The sequence below is a fragment of the Trichomycterus rosablanca genome, chromosome 18 (genome assembly GCF_030014385.1).
Source record: "Trichomycterus rosablanca isolate fTriRos1 chromosome 18, fTriRos1.hap1, whole genome shotgun sequence".
In the NCBI taxonomy this organism is placed as follows: domain Eukaryota; kingdom Metazoa; phylum Chordata; class Actinopteri; order Siluriformes; family Trichomycteridae; genus Trichomycterus; species Trichomycterus rosablanca.
Window position 1 is genome coordinate 5,811,999 of NC_086005.1, and position 15,568 is coordinate 5,827,566.

Below are 15,568 nucleotides of genomic sequence, written 5' to 3' on the forward strand. Positions count from 1 at the left end.
TTTCCTAACAGTGAGTTATAAGCCAGATCAGTGTAATACAATGACTTTACGTCAGGACCACCTTTTTTTTTTTAAGCAGAGCTGTGTAAGACTGGTAAAGTTTTACAATACAGCATGTAGAAAAGCAATGAGTGGATACATGTGATAAGCAAAACCTGGACACATAACTGAATAGAGAGAAAGTAAAAGTGGAAGTCTGCTTATCAGAATTCTGTCAGACATTACACACTACACATCTGCCAAACGTGAGAAGTTTTTAATGACTTTGTGTAAGAACTGTCCCTGCTAAAGTAGGTGCAATGTGGAATGTGTTGATTTTTGGCTTCAGCTGCTGTCACTAGGCCAGTAGTGCATGTTTGCCAAACACTACATTTTCATGGAAATGCTGTGAGTCTTTTTTTTCTTTTTAGTGTGCTGTCACCCGATGATAAAGCTCATGTTTTTGGGTTAAGAACCAAGTTGTCAAAATAAAAGGGATAACACAAGATATGAGTATTAACTGCATTATGCACTAAGGAAATGAGTAAAACTCCTAATATTGCATGCGTGAAACGGGTCGGAGTCCAAGAGACATTACTATGGAGCAAGACCATTTCTCCTTTTAAGGTATAGCCGGTAAAACCTCCGAGAGGGAAGAGAGGGGTTCCCTGGCTGTAGATCTTATTATGGATTTGCTGTTTCTTAGTTATTGCAGATCTTCTGTAAGCATGCTGACTGATTTCATTCCTTATGTGTCTCATCTCCTGATCTACAGTAAAGAGCAACAAGTATTCATGCACTGTTATTCATTTTGTTTTATCCTTGTAGCAGATGTCTTAACTTCAAACTTATACACAATGTCTTTTGACTTTAGACTTACAGATATGAACAGTATGTATTTATAAGCATGAACAAAGAAAAAATGATCAGGGGAAAGTACTCAGACACCACAGATTAATAACATTCATGCTTGATGTTGGCATTTAGAGCAGTAGAAATAATTAGACCTTTGTTGCATTGTGGTTAAATTTGGCCCACTTCTTTTCTTCAATTTTCCAATATATTAAAGGTCTGTCAGATGGACTAAGTATTTAATAAGATTTAAGTCACAAGATTGGCCGGGATATACATACAAGCACCTCCACTTTTTTTAAAAATAAATTAGTCTTTGTGTGTTGTAGCTGTATGCTTGGGATTTTTCTTGTTGATTTAGTTCCTTGGACAGTGAGATTAAATTATCCTCTAGTGTGTCCCGGTACATTGCGCTCTGTTCATATTTCCTTTGCTGACTTGTAATACCCTGGTTTAATTTGCAAAGAAGCAGCTTAATATCCTGTAATATAAAGTCCATTGTTTTAGATGTGATGTTCAAGTGTTTTGGTTATTTAGTCTGTTCATTCTATCCTGAGAATGTGAGTTTAATATTGATTTGAACTCGGTAACTCAATGTGTTAAGATCCAGCTTGAACTCTTTTCCAGGTTACATGGAGGTGGTCCAGATCCCCAAAGGTTCCGTCCATGTTGAGATCAGAGAGGTTGCCGTGTCAAAGAACTACATTGGTAAGTGGTCTGTTCGCTGGTCATCAGAATTTCACAGGCAAAACATTGTGTTATTTCTTCAGATACAGTTAGACACTGAAGAAACGGGCAGATAGATGATTTTTGTGAAATGAGTTGCACACACACTTGGCATTTATTCTACACGTGTTCATTTGAATCCCAAACTGTCTATCTTCTCTTCTGTAAATCTAAGATGGACACTTTTGTTTTATTTTGGGCACAAGCTAAATAGAACCGTACACGTTTCCAGTCCAGTCGCCTTACGAATAAATACAATCAACAAACGTCCAGTTAGGTTGTTCTGAAGTAAAACATAACTGGCAGCGTGTGACAGCTTGTTGAGTTTGGTCCACGTTGATGACGTTGGGTTTTTCTTCTGCTGCCGAGCCAGCTTGCTGTAAAGTCACCAGTACAGCTGGTGTTCAAGTAATGTTCTACACTACATGACACATTTCATCACAGGCTTATTTACTTATTAAATATGTTCTTGAAAAAATAAAACCCAAACAACAAAAAAATGAGAACAAGCCATTTAGTCCATGGGCATGAATATAGAGTTGCTCCCCTTTTGCTGGTATAGCACCATTGTTTAAGTAATCTTGTTACTACATTTTGAAGCAAACAATTCACAAAGATTTCACTTCACTAGAACTGGTCAAGTTAGCCTAGCTTTACCATAGAATGTCCCAGGCTATAATAACTTATATACTTAATTTTACAGCTTGCACTTTGCATTTAGAGAAAGCATTTTCACTGCTCCATAGTCTAATGGCTATGAGCTATATGAGTCCAGATTATGTTTGCTATTGCAAATAGTGATATTAGGCATGTGTGCACAAAGTCATTTACATTATAATCCAATACATTTGAATTGCACTGCAACTTTAAATGGATGATTTGGCAAAACTAAAACTGACACAGACATTTCTCTGAGATTAGTGGCTTCTTTAGTTTTGGACTGGAGCTGCGAGACTAATGTACTAATGTTTAGAATTATGCAAACAGTATTGATTAATCATTAATGTTGTGCTTTCAGAACAAAGTAGATCTACTTGTAAAGCACTGCTAGTTCATAAAACTATTTTTTTTAATAATGTAACCGGCATGGTGCCAGTTCTGGTATGGTTCTAATTTTGATGAGTGCCACAGACCAGGGAACGTCTGGATCTCTTATTCACAATTTAGCTCCATTCTTAATCAGGAAAAAGCAAATATTTGAAAATGTGTCCTGTTCGGGTTCTTTGTGCTAGTTTTGTTGCTGGCAATTCACAACACCAACAACATCTTACCATCACACAGCTACCAACCTGCTCCCCTAAAGACCTGTAAAGCTAACACATTGAAGAGATATATTGCTGCCCCCTTTTTAACACTTACGTAAGCTCACAGATGCCCAAGATGTAGTTTAAAAACATGTTTACACACAATCATTTGCTGCTCTATTCTTTTAATTGTACATACTACGTACATGTACCCCATGTACCGCACAACCCCTCATTTACAGTTTGATTGTGTACTGCCTATTAAATATTTCTAACTATACTGTTAATCTTTTCTATATTTTTTATTTTCAGTTAAATTGATCAAATTTATTTGAATAGCTTTTATTTTACAATAGACATAATCTCAAAGCAACTTTACAGAATCCAGGACCGACAGACCAAAAATCCTTGTTGAGCAACCAAGCCGACTGTAGGAAGAAAAAATTTACATAAAATTATAGGAAGAAACCTTGAGAGGAACCAGACACCTGTGTTGACACCTGCACCAAAAGATTCTTTGTATACCTGCTACTTAACAAATAAAGATTCAGATTCTGAACTAGAGTTAATCTAAGGAACAGGGGCAGTTATGCAGTCTAGGCGTTTCAGCCAAAGATGGCTATGTCATCACTGGGGCTTGTGCTAATACTCTGGACAATAGGTCAACACTGGAAAACTCTTTTTGTGGCACTGTTCAGAAAACAAAACCTGTCTTTTAACAGTTTTATTTTTTTACAGCTTTAAAATCAGAGGGCAATGACTACTACATTAATGGAGCGTGGACCATCGACTGGCCTCGCAAGTTTGACATAGCAGGCACAGCATTTCACTACAGGAGACCGACAGATGAACCAGAGTCTCTAGAGGCATTAGGAGCCACAACAGAAAACTTGGTTGTGATGGTATGTAGATGAAAATGTTTATTTATAAAGTTTATTTTAACCCGATAAAGAATGTGCATTATACTGTCAGTAAGAAGGCTTAGGGAATGTATATACAGAGTTTTACTGGCTCTATGTCACAGTTCAAGCTCCCATTTACTAGAGGCTATCTGCAAAATATGCGCATACAGAAACAAACACACACACACACACCAAAGGAGACGCGAGGAGGTGATTTGAATGCTCTGTGTTTGAAATTGTCTAGCTCACTCTAAATAAAGTCCACATCTGTGCACAAACCTCACTTGAACTCTGGCTTGTGGTTTTAACAGATATATACTGTATGTATGCACAGAAAATCTCTGTCTGGCCAAATGCACACACTCACAAGCACATGTCTGTGATTGTGTATGTGTGTGTATGCGTGTGTGTTGTGTTCATACAAAAAGCCATATACTTGAAAAGTTGTGTTTAAAGTGAAATACTCAATAAATTCCAGAAGTCATCATGTGCATAGATTATTCATGGATCATCCTTTAACACAATAGGACCAATCTTTTAGGATCTTTGTACGACTGACATAGCCATGTCGTGTACACTTTGTAGCATGTGGTAGTTTAGTCATAGTAGCTGTTAATGTGACACTCTGGGTCAAAGGTTCCCCAACAACAGAACCTCAAGATGGTTTTACATCATCATTTTAAACTAAGCCTAACTGAGATTATATGGTTGGCCCAGTAATCAGGTGCTTGGCCACAAACACCAAGCCCAGACCTGGCTACTGGGGTGGGTTCTGGTACGTCTAATTCAAGCCGAGTGAACTTAATGTTATCTTCGCCATTAGATTTAGATTTAGGCCATTTATAAACCACACACACACACACAGTTAAAAATGTGGATGCAAACAGCAGCCAAGACAAAGTGGCCAGTCCCCAACGTGCATCAGCCATGATGTTTGATCCTAAATACAGCATCAAAACAAAAGTGAACTGCAACAATGTGCTTACTTGTTTACAAAAAAAAATCGGCAATGTTGTTTGTTGAATGTTTAAGTAAATTCCTAAAACCTCTGTTAAAGCCTCTTCTGCTTGACTTGTGTATAGGTACTACTCCAGGAACAGAATCTGGGCATCCACTACAAGTTTAATGTCCCCATCCAACGCACAGGCAGCGGGGACAACGATGTGGGATTTACGTGGCACCATCTGCCCTGGTCTGAGTGCTCAGCCACCTGCGCCGGGGGTGAGAATTTCACCAGCCTCTATACAGCTGCTTTTTACCCACACACAGGTGCATATCTCACCTGTACATCTCTAAACATACGGCATGTAAAAGGTTGGTTCATATTTCCCATGTAACAGTCAGATCAGGAATCTATACAAGCTTTTTTGTTGCTAGATGTAGCACAACAAAGGTAAAAAAAAATCACTGGCTAGCCGAGCTATTGTTTAAATTACACCACGAGCAGAGGCCTGCCTGTAATTTGCAGATGTGTCTGCCAGAACCACACATTAATGTGAGCCTTCACCTCAAATACAACCAGACTGCTTTGCTGGCCAAATGCAAATGGATTCCTTACAACAACAAATAGTTTTCCTCTAGTTTTTTTCTCCACTTGTGGCCACTAAAAACATTCAGAGCGCCTGTGATATGCAGGCAAAAATGCAAACATTGCAGACTGGACTGTGGTGTTTGTTGAGGGGGGGCTGCGACCACCAAGGAGCGTGTTCAAGGCAATGTGATCCTGACCTTGTGGTAGCACGATCTGGCTAAAATGAAAACACACCACAGCAATACTCGTGTCATTTGTAATATGTTTTGTTGTGACTGTTTCTTAATGGCATTGTTGAACTTCTTGTCGTGATCTTTACAGCCATGGAATACTTTATAAGACAATACATCACGTTTTATTCTGACATGCTGGGGTTAGAATTGGCTTTATACACCACCATCTCACGGTTGCGAGTCCCATTAAAAATCTATTTATTGCATGATGGCATTGTATTAGGTACAAAAGAAAACAAGACACACAAACCCTAACAGACTAATATTAAAACTGCTAGTTGAATCTGATCTTAGAAACTATGTGATACTGTCTGGTATCCAATCTGCACAGGCAAAGCAATGTTCTCCTGCAGGGCTTACAATAAAGCACCCACATATGGTATGGAGGGGTAGATCCACCTCACATGGTGGCCTAGCAGGCTGGCCAGGCTTGGCGTAAGCCAGGTTTAGCTAAAGCCCTCCACCGTTTCCTCTGTGGGCCCCGTACAGTGCTGCTACGATGGCTTCGGCTGCTGAGTACACACAGCAGAGCTGGCTCGTACCCTTACCGCACAGACTTCTGCTTTTCACAATCAAGAGCCAAGGAAAATAATGGCTTCTCTGTAAAAGTCACTCATCAAGACACTCACTTCAAATCAAGGCATTTACACACCTAGAAATACTGCTGAGGGGAACATTATCCAGCTCCCATTCTTCTCCCGGCACCGAGCGCTCTGTCAGTGAGCGGCCCTCTGGAGGAAGCGGCTTGTTTTTAGCGCGTGCATTCTGACCACACGGCCACACGACACGGCTGCTTAAGCGTTAGTAATGAATGGCCGAGCAGGGGAATGAATGGACATTTCTGTGTCTCTTCAAAGGGTCGCAGAAGCAGGAAGTGGTTTGCAAAAGGCTAGATGACAACTCTGTGGTCCAGAGCAGCTACTGCGATACTGACAGCAAACCACCGGAAAACCAGAGGCCCTGTAACACTGAACCGTGCCCACCTGAGTAAGTACAGAGCTTCTGTTCAAATCCAAGAGTAGAGTTAAGCCTCTAAGGTATTTCGTGGTGATATTTTACTCAGTTTGACCAGAAAATCAATCGCTAAACTAATGTAGTTCAGATCTATTGTGAACTGTTCATGTAAGCTGCTGTCCAGTTGTGGTCAACATTATTGGCAACCCTGAATATTAAGTACACCATGTAAAATATCCCCAGAAATAAAGTGTTTAGTGAAAGTGTTCGGTTTGTTCAGGACAAAATCAGACTCACCTGTGCCCACCTTGTCAGTGCTTACTTGACTGTCATTAGCCTATAAACAGTGGCTTTGATGCTTAAAAAGGCCACTTTTATTCCCTGTTTTTTGTTCACAATGGCAGACATCTGTCTGAGCAAACCAGAAATACTATTATCACCAAGCACAAGCAGTCTAAAGCGTACAGGACTCCAAAGACCTTTTCATCCTGGCTTTAAAATTTCCAAATGCTATTAAAAGTTTGCTATTTATGGACCAGTCAAGAACCTTCCAGGATGTGGTGGAAGAAAGAAACTTATTGAGTGAACGCTATGAAAGGTGGATCGAAATGTGGCAAAGAAACCACATACACAACATCCAAAGAATTTCAACCTGTACCATATGCCACACACGAAACAAAACATGGCTCTACAGGTGAATGCCAAGGAGGACCCCACTTTTGGCAACAATCCTTCTGGCATGGACAGATGGACAGATTAAACCAAACTAGGACTTTTTGGCAATGCATACCAGTGTTATGTTTGTAGATGACAAAATAAAGCCTATTAAGCATGCTACAGTGAAACATTGTGAAGGATCCATAATGTTGTGGGGCTGCTTTGCTGCCTCTGAGACTGGAGGCCTTAAACATGTTACAGAAACAATGAAATCAGGAAATAATCAGAGCATTTTAGAGCAAAATAAGAAAACTAGGTTTCAGTTGAACAAAATAGGTCCTACAGCAGGATAATAACCTAAAGCACATATCCAAAAGTGCACAATAATGGTTAAGACAAATACATACTTCGTTTTAAACTCACCAGAAGTAAGTCCTGATCTCAGTCTAAATGAAAATCTTTGGAGAGAGCTGAAATCTGCTGTTGGTACATATTCACTTATTTCTTAAGATAATGGCTTTTTTATCAATAAACAATCAAGGGTGCCAATAATGTTGGCCACAACTGTACATTTCCTGCTAGCAGCAGAAACTGTCTTTTTTAATTTACATCTTAATATCTAATTTTCTTAATTGCTTATTTTAAAACCATTTATTTATTCCAATCTGCTTTGCATAAAACTTTTACAGCCTATGTACATGAGTTCATTTTTGAACTTAGGCTTTAGTCAAAAAACCTCAGCATCAGGAAGGAAAAGGGGAAAAGGGACCACCTGGATTTAATTATATTGGCAAGTCATGTTTATGAAGCCTCAAGGGACAGTATCTGTACACGTGTTGCAAATGCATGTGTGGCAGGGGCCAACAACTTAGACTCCACTTAGCCTCTCATTTTCAATGGGGCGTGTAGTTAATCAGAGTTCAGTCACATGTGCAAAGTTCAAATTGGAAAAAAAACGAAAGAGATTAAATTGTTTTGGCATTTCAATCTCAGCTCAGTGCCAGTAGAGGTATAAGTTAACCTGAACCAGTAGATAGGCATCACTAATGTCCAGAGCCAGGTGATGCTGAAAACACCCTCTGTAAGCCTCCACATTGTTTATTTCCTATCTACTATTAATGCTAATGATAATATTTGATTGTTAATTTGCTATGCACTTTTATTTGCCATTTCAACACTTTTATTGGTTCCAGATGCACTAACAATGTACTGGAGCACGCAAGAAACAATTTACTAACTGGTAAAGATACAGCTATTAAACTTTCAACTCTCTGCTTCAGATGGATTATTGGCGATTGGTCAGATTGCAGTAAAACATGCGATGGAGGAATGCGAGTGCGTACAGTGCTCTGCATCCGTAAAATCGGCCCTGCGGAGGAGGAGAGCCTGGAGGACAGTCACTGCCTAACCCATCGACCAATTGAGCGAGAGACCTGCAACAATCAGTCCTGCCCTCCACAGTGGGTCACCCTGGATTGGTCAGAGGTGAGAGCAAACGTGTCCTATTATCATTTAACTCTACCAGGCATACTGTACTCAAATCAGAGAGAGCAAAGATAAAAAAAATTATAAACTAAATAAACCTAAACCTAGCTTACAGATGCACTACAAAAACGTTCAAAATGTGCGTAATGCACCAAAAGGGTTATCGATTCTTTTAAAAAGGGGAACACATTTTGCAGTTTTTATCTCTGGAAAGGCCACTTATGCCAGAGCTAAACAGATTGCCAAATGTACAATTCAATCAAATGTAGAAGAAAACAACTGATTTTGTGTCAGATATTTCTCTGTGGAAGATATAAAATTGATTGCACCTTTGATTGCTTCAGGACAAAACAAAGATCCTGATACTTAATCCTTTTAAAGTGCATTCTAAACACCCTGGTTTGTCTCATATTTATTTAAATATTGTTACAAACTTGCATTGTTTTATGTAAAAATTATTTACATTTTTCATCTTGGAGTAATGCAAAAAAATGTCCATGCATTTGTTACAAACAGAACAGATTAAATTCAGGCCTTTTTCTGTTATTACGGAATTCATTGCCTAGTATAATGTCAACAAGGGTATGTCTTCTAAAGTATTGTTTAAGTTAAACATGTTATTTTTGTGTCTGTAGTGTACACCAAAGTGTGGCCCCGGCTTCAAGCACCGCATCGTTATGTGTAAAAGTGGTGACCTGACTAAGACGTTTCCACCAGCCCTATGTGCAGATCATGCCAAACCACCAGTGCGGATCCGCTGCAGTCTGGGTCGCTGTCCTCCACCACGCTGGATCCCTGGAGAGTGGGGACAGGTACGAGCATTCTTTTACCTGCAGTGCGCCTAACGTCAACCTGGTGTTTATCTGTCTGTCTGCCTGTCTGTCGTACTCACACAGTGATATGATCTTGCACTGACTCACTAATGTACTAACTTGTTAACTAGCCCTACTCATGAACAGACTTACTCACTTGCCCAGGTCAAATCCAATCCTTAGAACCAAACTTAGAACCAGAACATTATCAGAATTTAGAACAATAAACCAATTAAAAGTGCATCTGGATGAATTCAGGCTCTAGTAATTATAAAGTGAACACTGGCAGCAGATCATGTTTTTCCATCTGCATCTATAGTAACATAAGGTGCTAGAAGTTTAGCATAGGAGTCTGCCGTATTTTCATTTGTGAGCAAGATTGCGGTAAAGTTAAGTGCTCTTGGAGGCATGTCTATAACATGATTAGCAGGAGAAATTTAAACAAGTCAGCCTGGCACTCTTGTGACAAACTAGTTTTTGACTCTAGTGAACAATTGAATATTAATTTATTAATATTTATACACCAACTGTTATGTGAAAAAGACTTTCTGTTTTTTTATTCAGGATTTACTATTAAATAGCTTTTAGATAACCGTATCCAGATGGTAAACATGATTTTTTTATTGCCACATAAGGTCAGTTTAACCTCTCTAGAGAGAGGATCTGTGCCCAACCGTTACTTTTGTGCATAAAAGAAGATGTATTTTAGACAATGGTCAGCAAAATTTACACTCGGATGATGAACTACGGTGCTCCGGGGATACAGGGACGTGCTTCTATGGTAGTAAGAGAGAGAGCACTGACCAGGCCAAAAGTGTGGAATTGGTTATAATGTCATCCTCTGTGTTTAAAGTTTATCTCCACTGCAGACAGGACATCTTTGTCAAAGTCAAGACCATGTTTGGATCAAGGAAACTGCTGTAACTGCTTTCCTTTGCAGCTTCCAGCATGTCCTAAAACTGCACTCTGCAAAACACTCGGCTGGTTTCCTAGTTAAGAAAATTTTTATCCCACAACCCAAACGTCCTGATTCAAGACTGAAACATATAAAAGTTTTATTTGGGTAACGGAGAGAAAAATAATACAAATATAAAAAATATCATCCTTATTTTGTAAGTTTACACTTAAATGCTTCCAGCAAATGTTCCCAAGTGGTCAAACAAGCTTTTTACTGGCTTTAAAATAGTTGCTTTAATGTAACTAAAAACTGGTTGAAAGAATTTGGTTCTTTTGATTGAACCATTAGGACTATGTAGATCAAATAAGGACTGACTTTGCAGTTAACGTGAGCTTTAAGTGTAGGTTTGACGAAATTCCAGGAGTAATCCTGATGTAAGGGTAAATCAAGTGTGATATTTAATAATGCCACAACAATCAATTCATAGGAATCCAGGAGATCTTAATCAGTCCCATTCTTCCTTCCACTATTGATTTTCATTTTTAAAATCAATGGTGTAAAATAGATCTTTTTACCTCAAATGACAGCTTTGAAGGACAAACACATACTAGTATTCTACATCCATCCTGAAGTTCACTTGGAAGAGCTTTTGTTTTTAGGTGTGTTTAAAGGTTTATAAAGGAATCTGCGAGGCAAACAAATCTGGGCGATTCATTACACCATTACAGAACCACAAGTCAAAGTGTGGTTTTGGACTTGGCTACGTGGCTAAGCTAACAGATCATAATGTCCGGATAGAGAGGACGCCCTAATATGTTTTTTGGTCTTCCCATTGCTTAAGCACATGCTTCCTTGGACTTCTGGCCAAAGGTGGCTATGGTAAAACCGCCATTCTTTGTTCTCTGCAATAATTACACTAATATAAAAGTACCTTAATATTATAGAAATTAATCTCTTTTAGAAGATTAATGTTCAGATCCTTCCTATCAAGAGCAGCACTGGTCAGGAGGCAGGTTACTCTCGTCTTTAATTAAAATCAGCAGGTAAAGATTTCTAGGCTGACTTCTAGATACATCCCCACTTAAATCACCCACTGACACATGCCATCAGTCAGGAAGCATCCATATCAGGCCTTCAGCCACCCCCTTCCCTACCTCAAACATAGCCAATTATTTTGGTTTATATGCCAGGCTGGCTGATAGCATCACTGTTCATTCATATGTGCTGAATAAATTTGTTTGTTTGTTTGTTTATTAGGATTTTAACGTCATGTTTTACACTTTGGTTACATTAATGACAGGAACGGTGAGGTTATATAAGGTTCATCAGTTCACACAAGGTTATATCGAACACAGGCATGGACAATTTAGTGTCTCCAATTCACCTCACTTGCACGTCTTTGGACTGTGGGAAGAAACCGGAGCACCCGGAGTAAACCCACGCAGACACAGGGAGAACATACAAACTCCACACAGAAAGGACCCGGACCGCCCCACCTGGGGATCAAACCCAGGACCTTCTTGCTGTGAGGCGACAGTGCTACCCACTTAGCCACCATGCCACCCCTGAATAAAATTAGCTGCATATTTTGTATTATTCAGTTCTAAGTAAGTAAGACATGTCAAATCTTTGTAGCTATGCCACTTGGCATTTGCAAAGTAATTCTTGTCAAAACTGCATATCAGAAAACAATTAGGCAGAAAAGAACTGTGCCTCTTTGAATTTGTTCTTTTCAACCATCTCGGTCATTATTTTTTCATTTCGTTTTTGTCAGGGTGTTTTCTTGTGAGGTATTACTTAGATATTACCAAAACACACATCTTGCCTGAGTAAAAACTGTGGATCAGTGGAACTAACAGCCATGCTGTGTTTGTGTCTAGTGTTCAGCACAGTGTGGGTTGGGACAGCAGAAGCGGAATGTGCAGTGTCTGGCCTACACTGGACAGTCCTCTAACGACTGTCCTGAAACGCTACGGCCGAGCACCATCCAGCAATGTGAGAGCAAGTGTGATGCCACCCCTATTTCCACTGGTGACGGTGAGTTCCAATCATTCAACCAACATCCACTACAATTACACCAAAACTGTACAGTGAGGTTTAATAAATATAGTTTCCCTGAGGTTGATAAGCCTCCAAAGGTGTGCAACAATAAAGCACTCACCCTGTTGGCTAAGTTTAAATCCTGACAATGCCACAACTATTCACAGACAAGGATCTAGTCATCTTTGCTTCCTGTGTATCAGGGATGGGATTTTTCTGTTAACACTATCAATCAAATAAACAGTTGCCAAACACAAGCATGTGGGAGTAGGCTGATCAGTTGTTCAAGCTGCAGTAGTCTGGAATATGTTTTATAAAGTCAGTGACCTTTAAAATTCATATCTTTTTACCCCAAAAGCTATAAAAATAAATACATTAAATATTAGCCTCAATTTCAAAAGTCACAGTCTCTGGCTCACTGATGACATGTCTCCCAGCATCCCTTGCACTAGCATAAGCAGCCAACAGTCTTTTTATTTATAAAGAAATTAAAAAAACAATTAAAATACAAAATGACTTAATTATTTACTATATTTCCCAAAAATAATATATAATTTAAACATTTTATATTCTTTATTTATTTAAAATGAAGGTGGTTACTTAGCCCTGTTCAGAGAGGTGACTGTTAGCCCTCAAACAAAATAACTCTTGAACCGGTTCCATTCGGGCTTCTTAGTACTTAGTTGCTATTCAGAGAACTGGCTCACGTTTGCACCAGTTTTTATAGAAACCAAGGATGTGTCATCAACTGAGGGCACTGCACAACGACTGTGAATGCCATCAATGGTTCCTCTTTGGTTCCAGCTGGGAATGAACGCTTCCTGTTCTGAACTTATTTATTTTTGGTGAAAATGTGCTGAAAGGTTCAAAATTAGGTTTACGAACAGTAACAGAACCCGTTTTACGTTGATCATAAAGGGCTATGTGAAACCTTACACCCTTTGTTAAGCCTTAGAGGAGTCCCAGAGAAACCTCTGACCATAGCTATGTTTCCCCAAGATGAATTGGTATTAGGATTTCCTGTGTTGGGGAAACGACATCACATCAGACATCCAAATGGACCCTAATGGGATTATCTTGCACTTAATTGTGCCTTAACGTAGAGCAGTGACGGCATGTCTGCTTTCCTTCTGCTCTCCCCAAGCTATTTAAGAAGCCTAATAAGGAAAGACACTAGCTTTGTGATAAGGCAGTTAGAACTTGCTGTGCTTCGATTCACAAATGGCAGTGTGCCTGGGCTGTGAACCAAGCCAGGGACCCTCTCTGTATTTCCCTCTATAGAGATGGTGTGATTACTCTGAGAAACTCTATCTGTAATCCTATTGTCCCCAGTTTGCCTTGAGGTTGGAGTTTTAAGTTTTGGGCTTAAACAGTAGTGTAGTACTCTAAGGGTTGACAAGCCTGTAAAGAATCCCCTATTAACGAGAGATTTGCCCTCTAACCTGAGATCTAACCTCCAGTTTCTTGTAACAAAACCCCACCACAGCACCTGCGCTCTCTGTTTGTAGTTTCCCCAAAGGCATCATAACATTAAGGTCAACAGAGCGAGTAGTAGCGCAAACTCAGCATGAGCCAAATAGTAATACATACTCTACACCATCACCAGGGAGCAGGCGGCTGAGATTTATAGGAGCCGGTAATTACTGTCTGAGCTGCAGCACACATTTGAAATGAAGAGTCCTTGTAAAGCATTCCTAAGTGCGGCTGAATGAAAAATGGACTGCTGCCCATGCCGTGATTACTGTCTGGGTTCCAACACACCTGAAATATAAGCCATAATCTGAGCACTGGCAACATTAATCTACCACCGACAGCCTGCGCTCCAGGCACTTTAGAAATGAATTAATCTGAAATGGTGTATTTGTTCTTGGATTGATAGAACAGAGAAACACTCCACTATGGTCTGCTTGGTTTTTCCATGGGGAAATACATCTTATTTTAAATAAATATACTGCTGGAGGGGAGATGAAGTAAGAGTAGGGCTGCATAATATGGACAAAAAATATTATGATCACATTGTAATTTAATGTTAAACCATTTACACTGGTATATTTCTTATTTTACTACCACAGCTTCTTAAAATATTTTGATATTTTTCTAAATCTTCCTAATTATGTGTATTTTATTTTTCATTTCTGGTCCGCATAACAGACTTTACACATTTCTACCCTCCAGATTTGTATCCGCACCTCCCAATTGCTAGGCTGTTTCGGCCACCTTACGCTTCCCATTCTTTAAGATTCAGCTAAAACCCTCTACTTTTTCTGTTTATCTATAAACTAAGCTTCCCCAAGTACTTTTCAGATGGCTGTTCTAAGCACTTCTGATAAATAGAAAGACAGACATCAGTTATAGTGAGAGAGACACGGGGTGAAAGTACAGACTGGATTCATGTCATCACTGACAGCTGCCTAAAATCCACAGACTGAGTCTGAGTGGAAAAATGTGAAATGACTCTAATATACACGAACTCTTACAGCTTTATCCTGTCCACTATTTAATCACTTTTCTCTCTGTTCTCCTTCTGCTAGAGTGCAAAGATGTAAACAAGGTGGCATATTGCCCACTGGTGCTGAAGTTCAAGTTCTGCAGCCGTGCCTACTTCAGACAGATGTGCTGCAAGACCTGCCAAGGACACTGATTCTGCAATGAGAGAGACGAGGAGAGAGATACAGAATAGAGTACGGACGCAAAGAGAAAAAAATGTGGGTTGGAAAAGCAGCACCAGTGAAAAAGAAATCTGCTCTAATCTTTCTCTGTCTCTCTCTTTCAAACACACACACAGACACACCGAAATACACACACACGCACACACGCACACACCTGCTTTTTCAGCCCTGTGGAACCCATACCACTGATCAGCGGCATGCTGACACATTTTATTTTATTTTCACTTCTGTGAAGTGGGAACATATTATTATGATCATTATTGTTATTTTATTATAATAATAATTATTATTGTTCGTGTTATTATTATTGTTATTAATGTCTGTCATAATCCAAAGTGCTGGACACATCTTTTGCAGAGGTGGAATTGCAGGAAAGGTTTAAAATTTTCAAGTTAACAAAAGACTGGGCAAGACACATACAAACACACACACACACACACACACACACACACACACACACACACATACACACACATACACACACATACACACACATACACACAGAGGGAGATGTATCCTAGTATATAAACCACAGTTTTAACTCTTTTTCTTACATTTTACACTGATACAGGTGGACAAAATAAAA

General features: G+C 39.4%; 1 protein-coding gene across 1 annotated transcript in view; it reads left to right on the forward strand.

The window, feature by feature from the left end:
* adamts6 (ADAM metallopeptidase with thrombospondin type 1 motif, 6) overlaps positions 1 to 15,230 on the forward strand; it is a 64,395-nt gene extending 49,165 nt beyond the window's left edge. The window contains exons 17-24 of the mRNA XM_063014016.1: positions 1,459 to 1,539; positions 3,540 to 3,703; positions 4,786 to 4,924; positions 6,325 to 6,454; positions 8,359 to 8,563; positions 9,199 to 9,375; positions 12,154 to 12,310; positions 14,845 to 15,230. Of these exons, the coding sequence (XP_062870086.1) occupies positions 1,459 to 1,539; positions 3,540 to 3,703; positions 4,786 to 4,924; positions 6,325 to 6,454; positions 8,359 to 8,563; positions 9,199 to 9,375; positions 12,154 to 12,310; positions 14,845 to 14,954 (1,163 nt within the window). The 3' untranslated portion in view covers positions 14,955 to 15,230. The remainder of the gene's footprint in view (positions 1 to 1,458; positions 1,540 to 3,539; positions 3,704 to 4,785; positions 4,925 to 6,324; positions 6,455 to 8,358; positions 8,564 to 9,198; positions 9,376 to 12,153; positions 12,311 to 14,844) is intronic.
* The last annotated feature ends 338 nt before the right edge of the window (positions 15,231 to 15,568 follow it).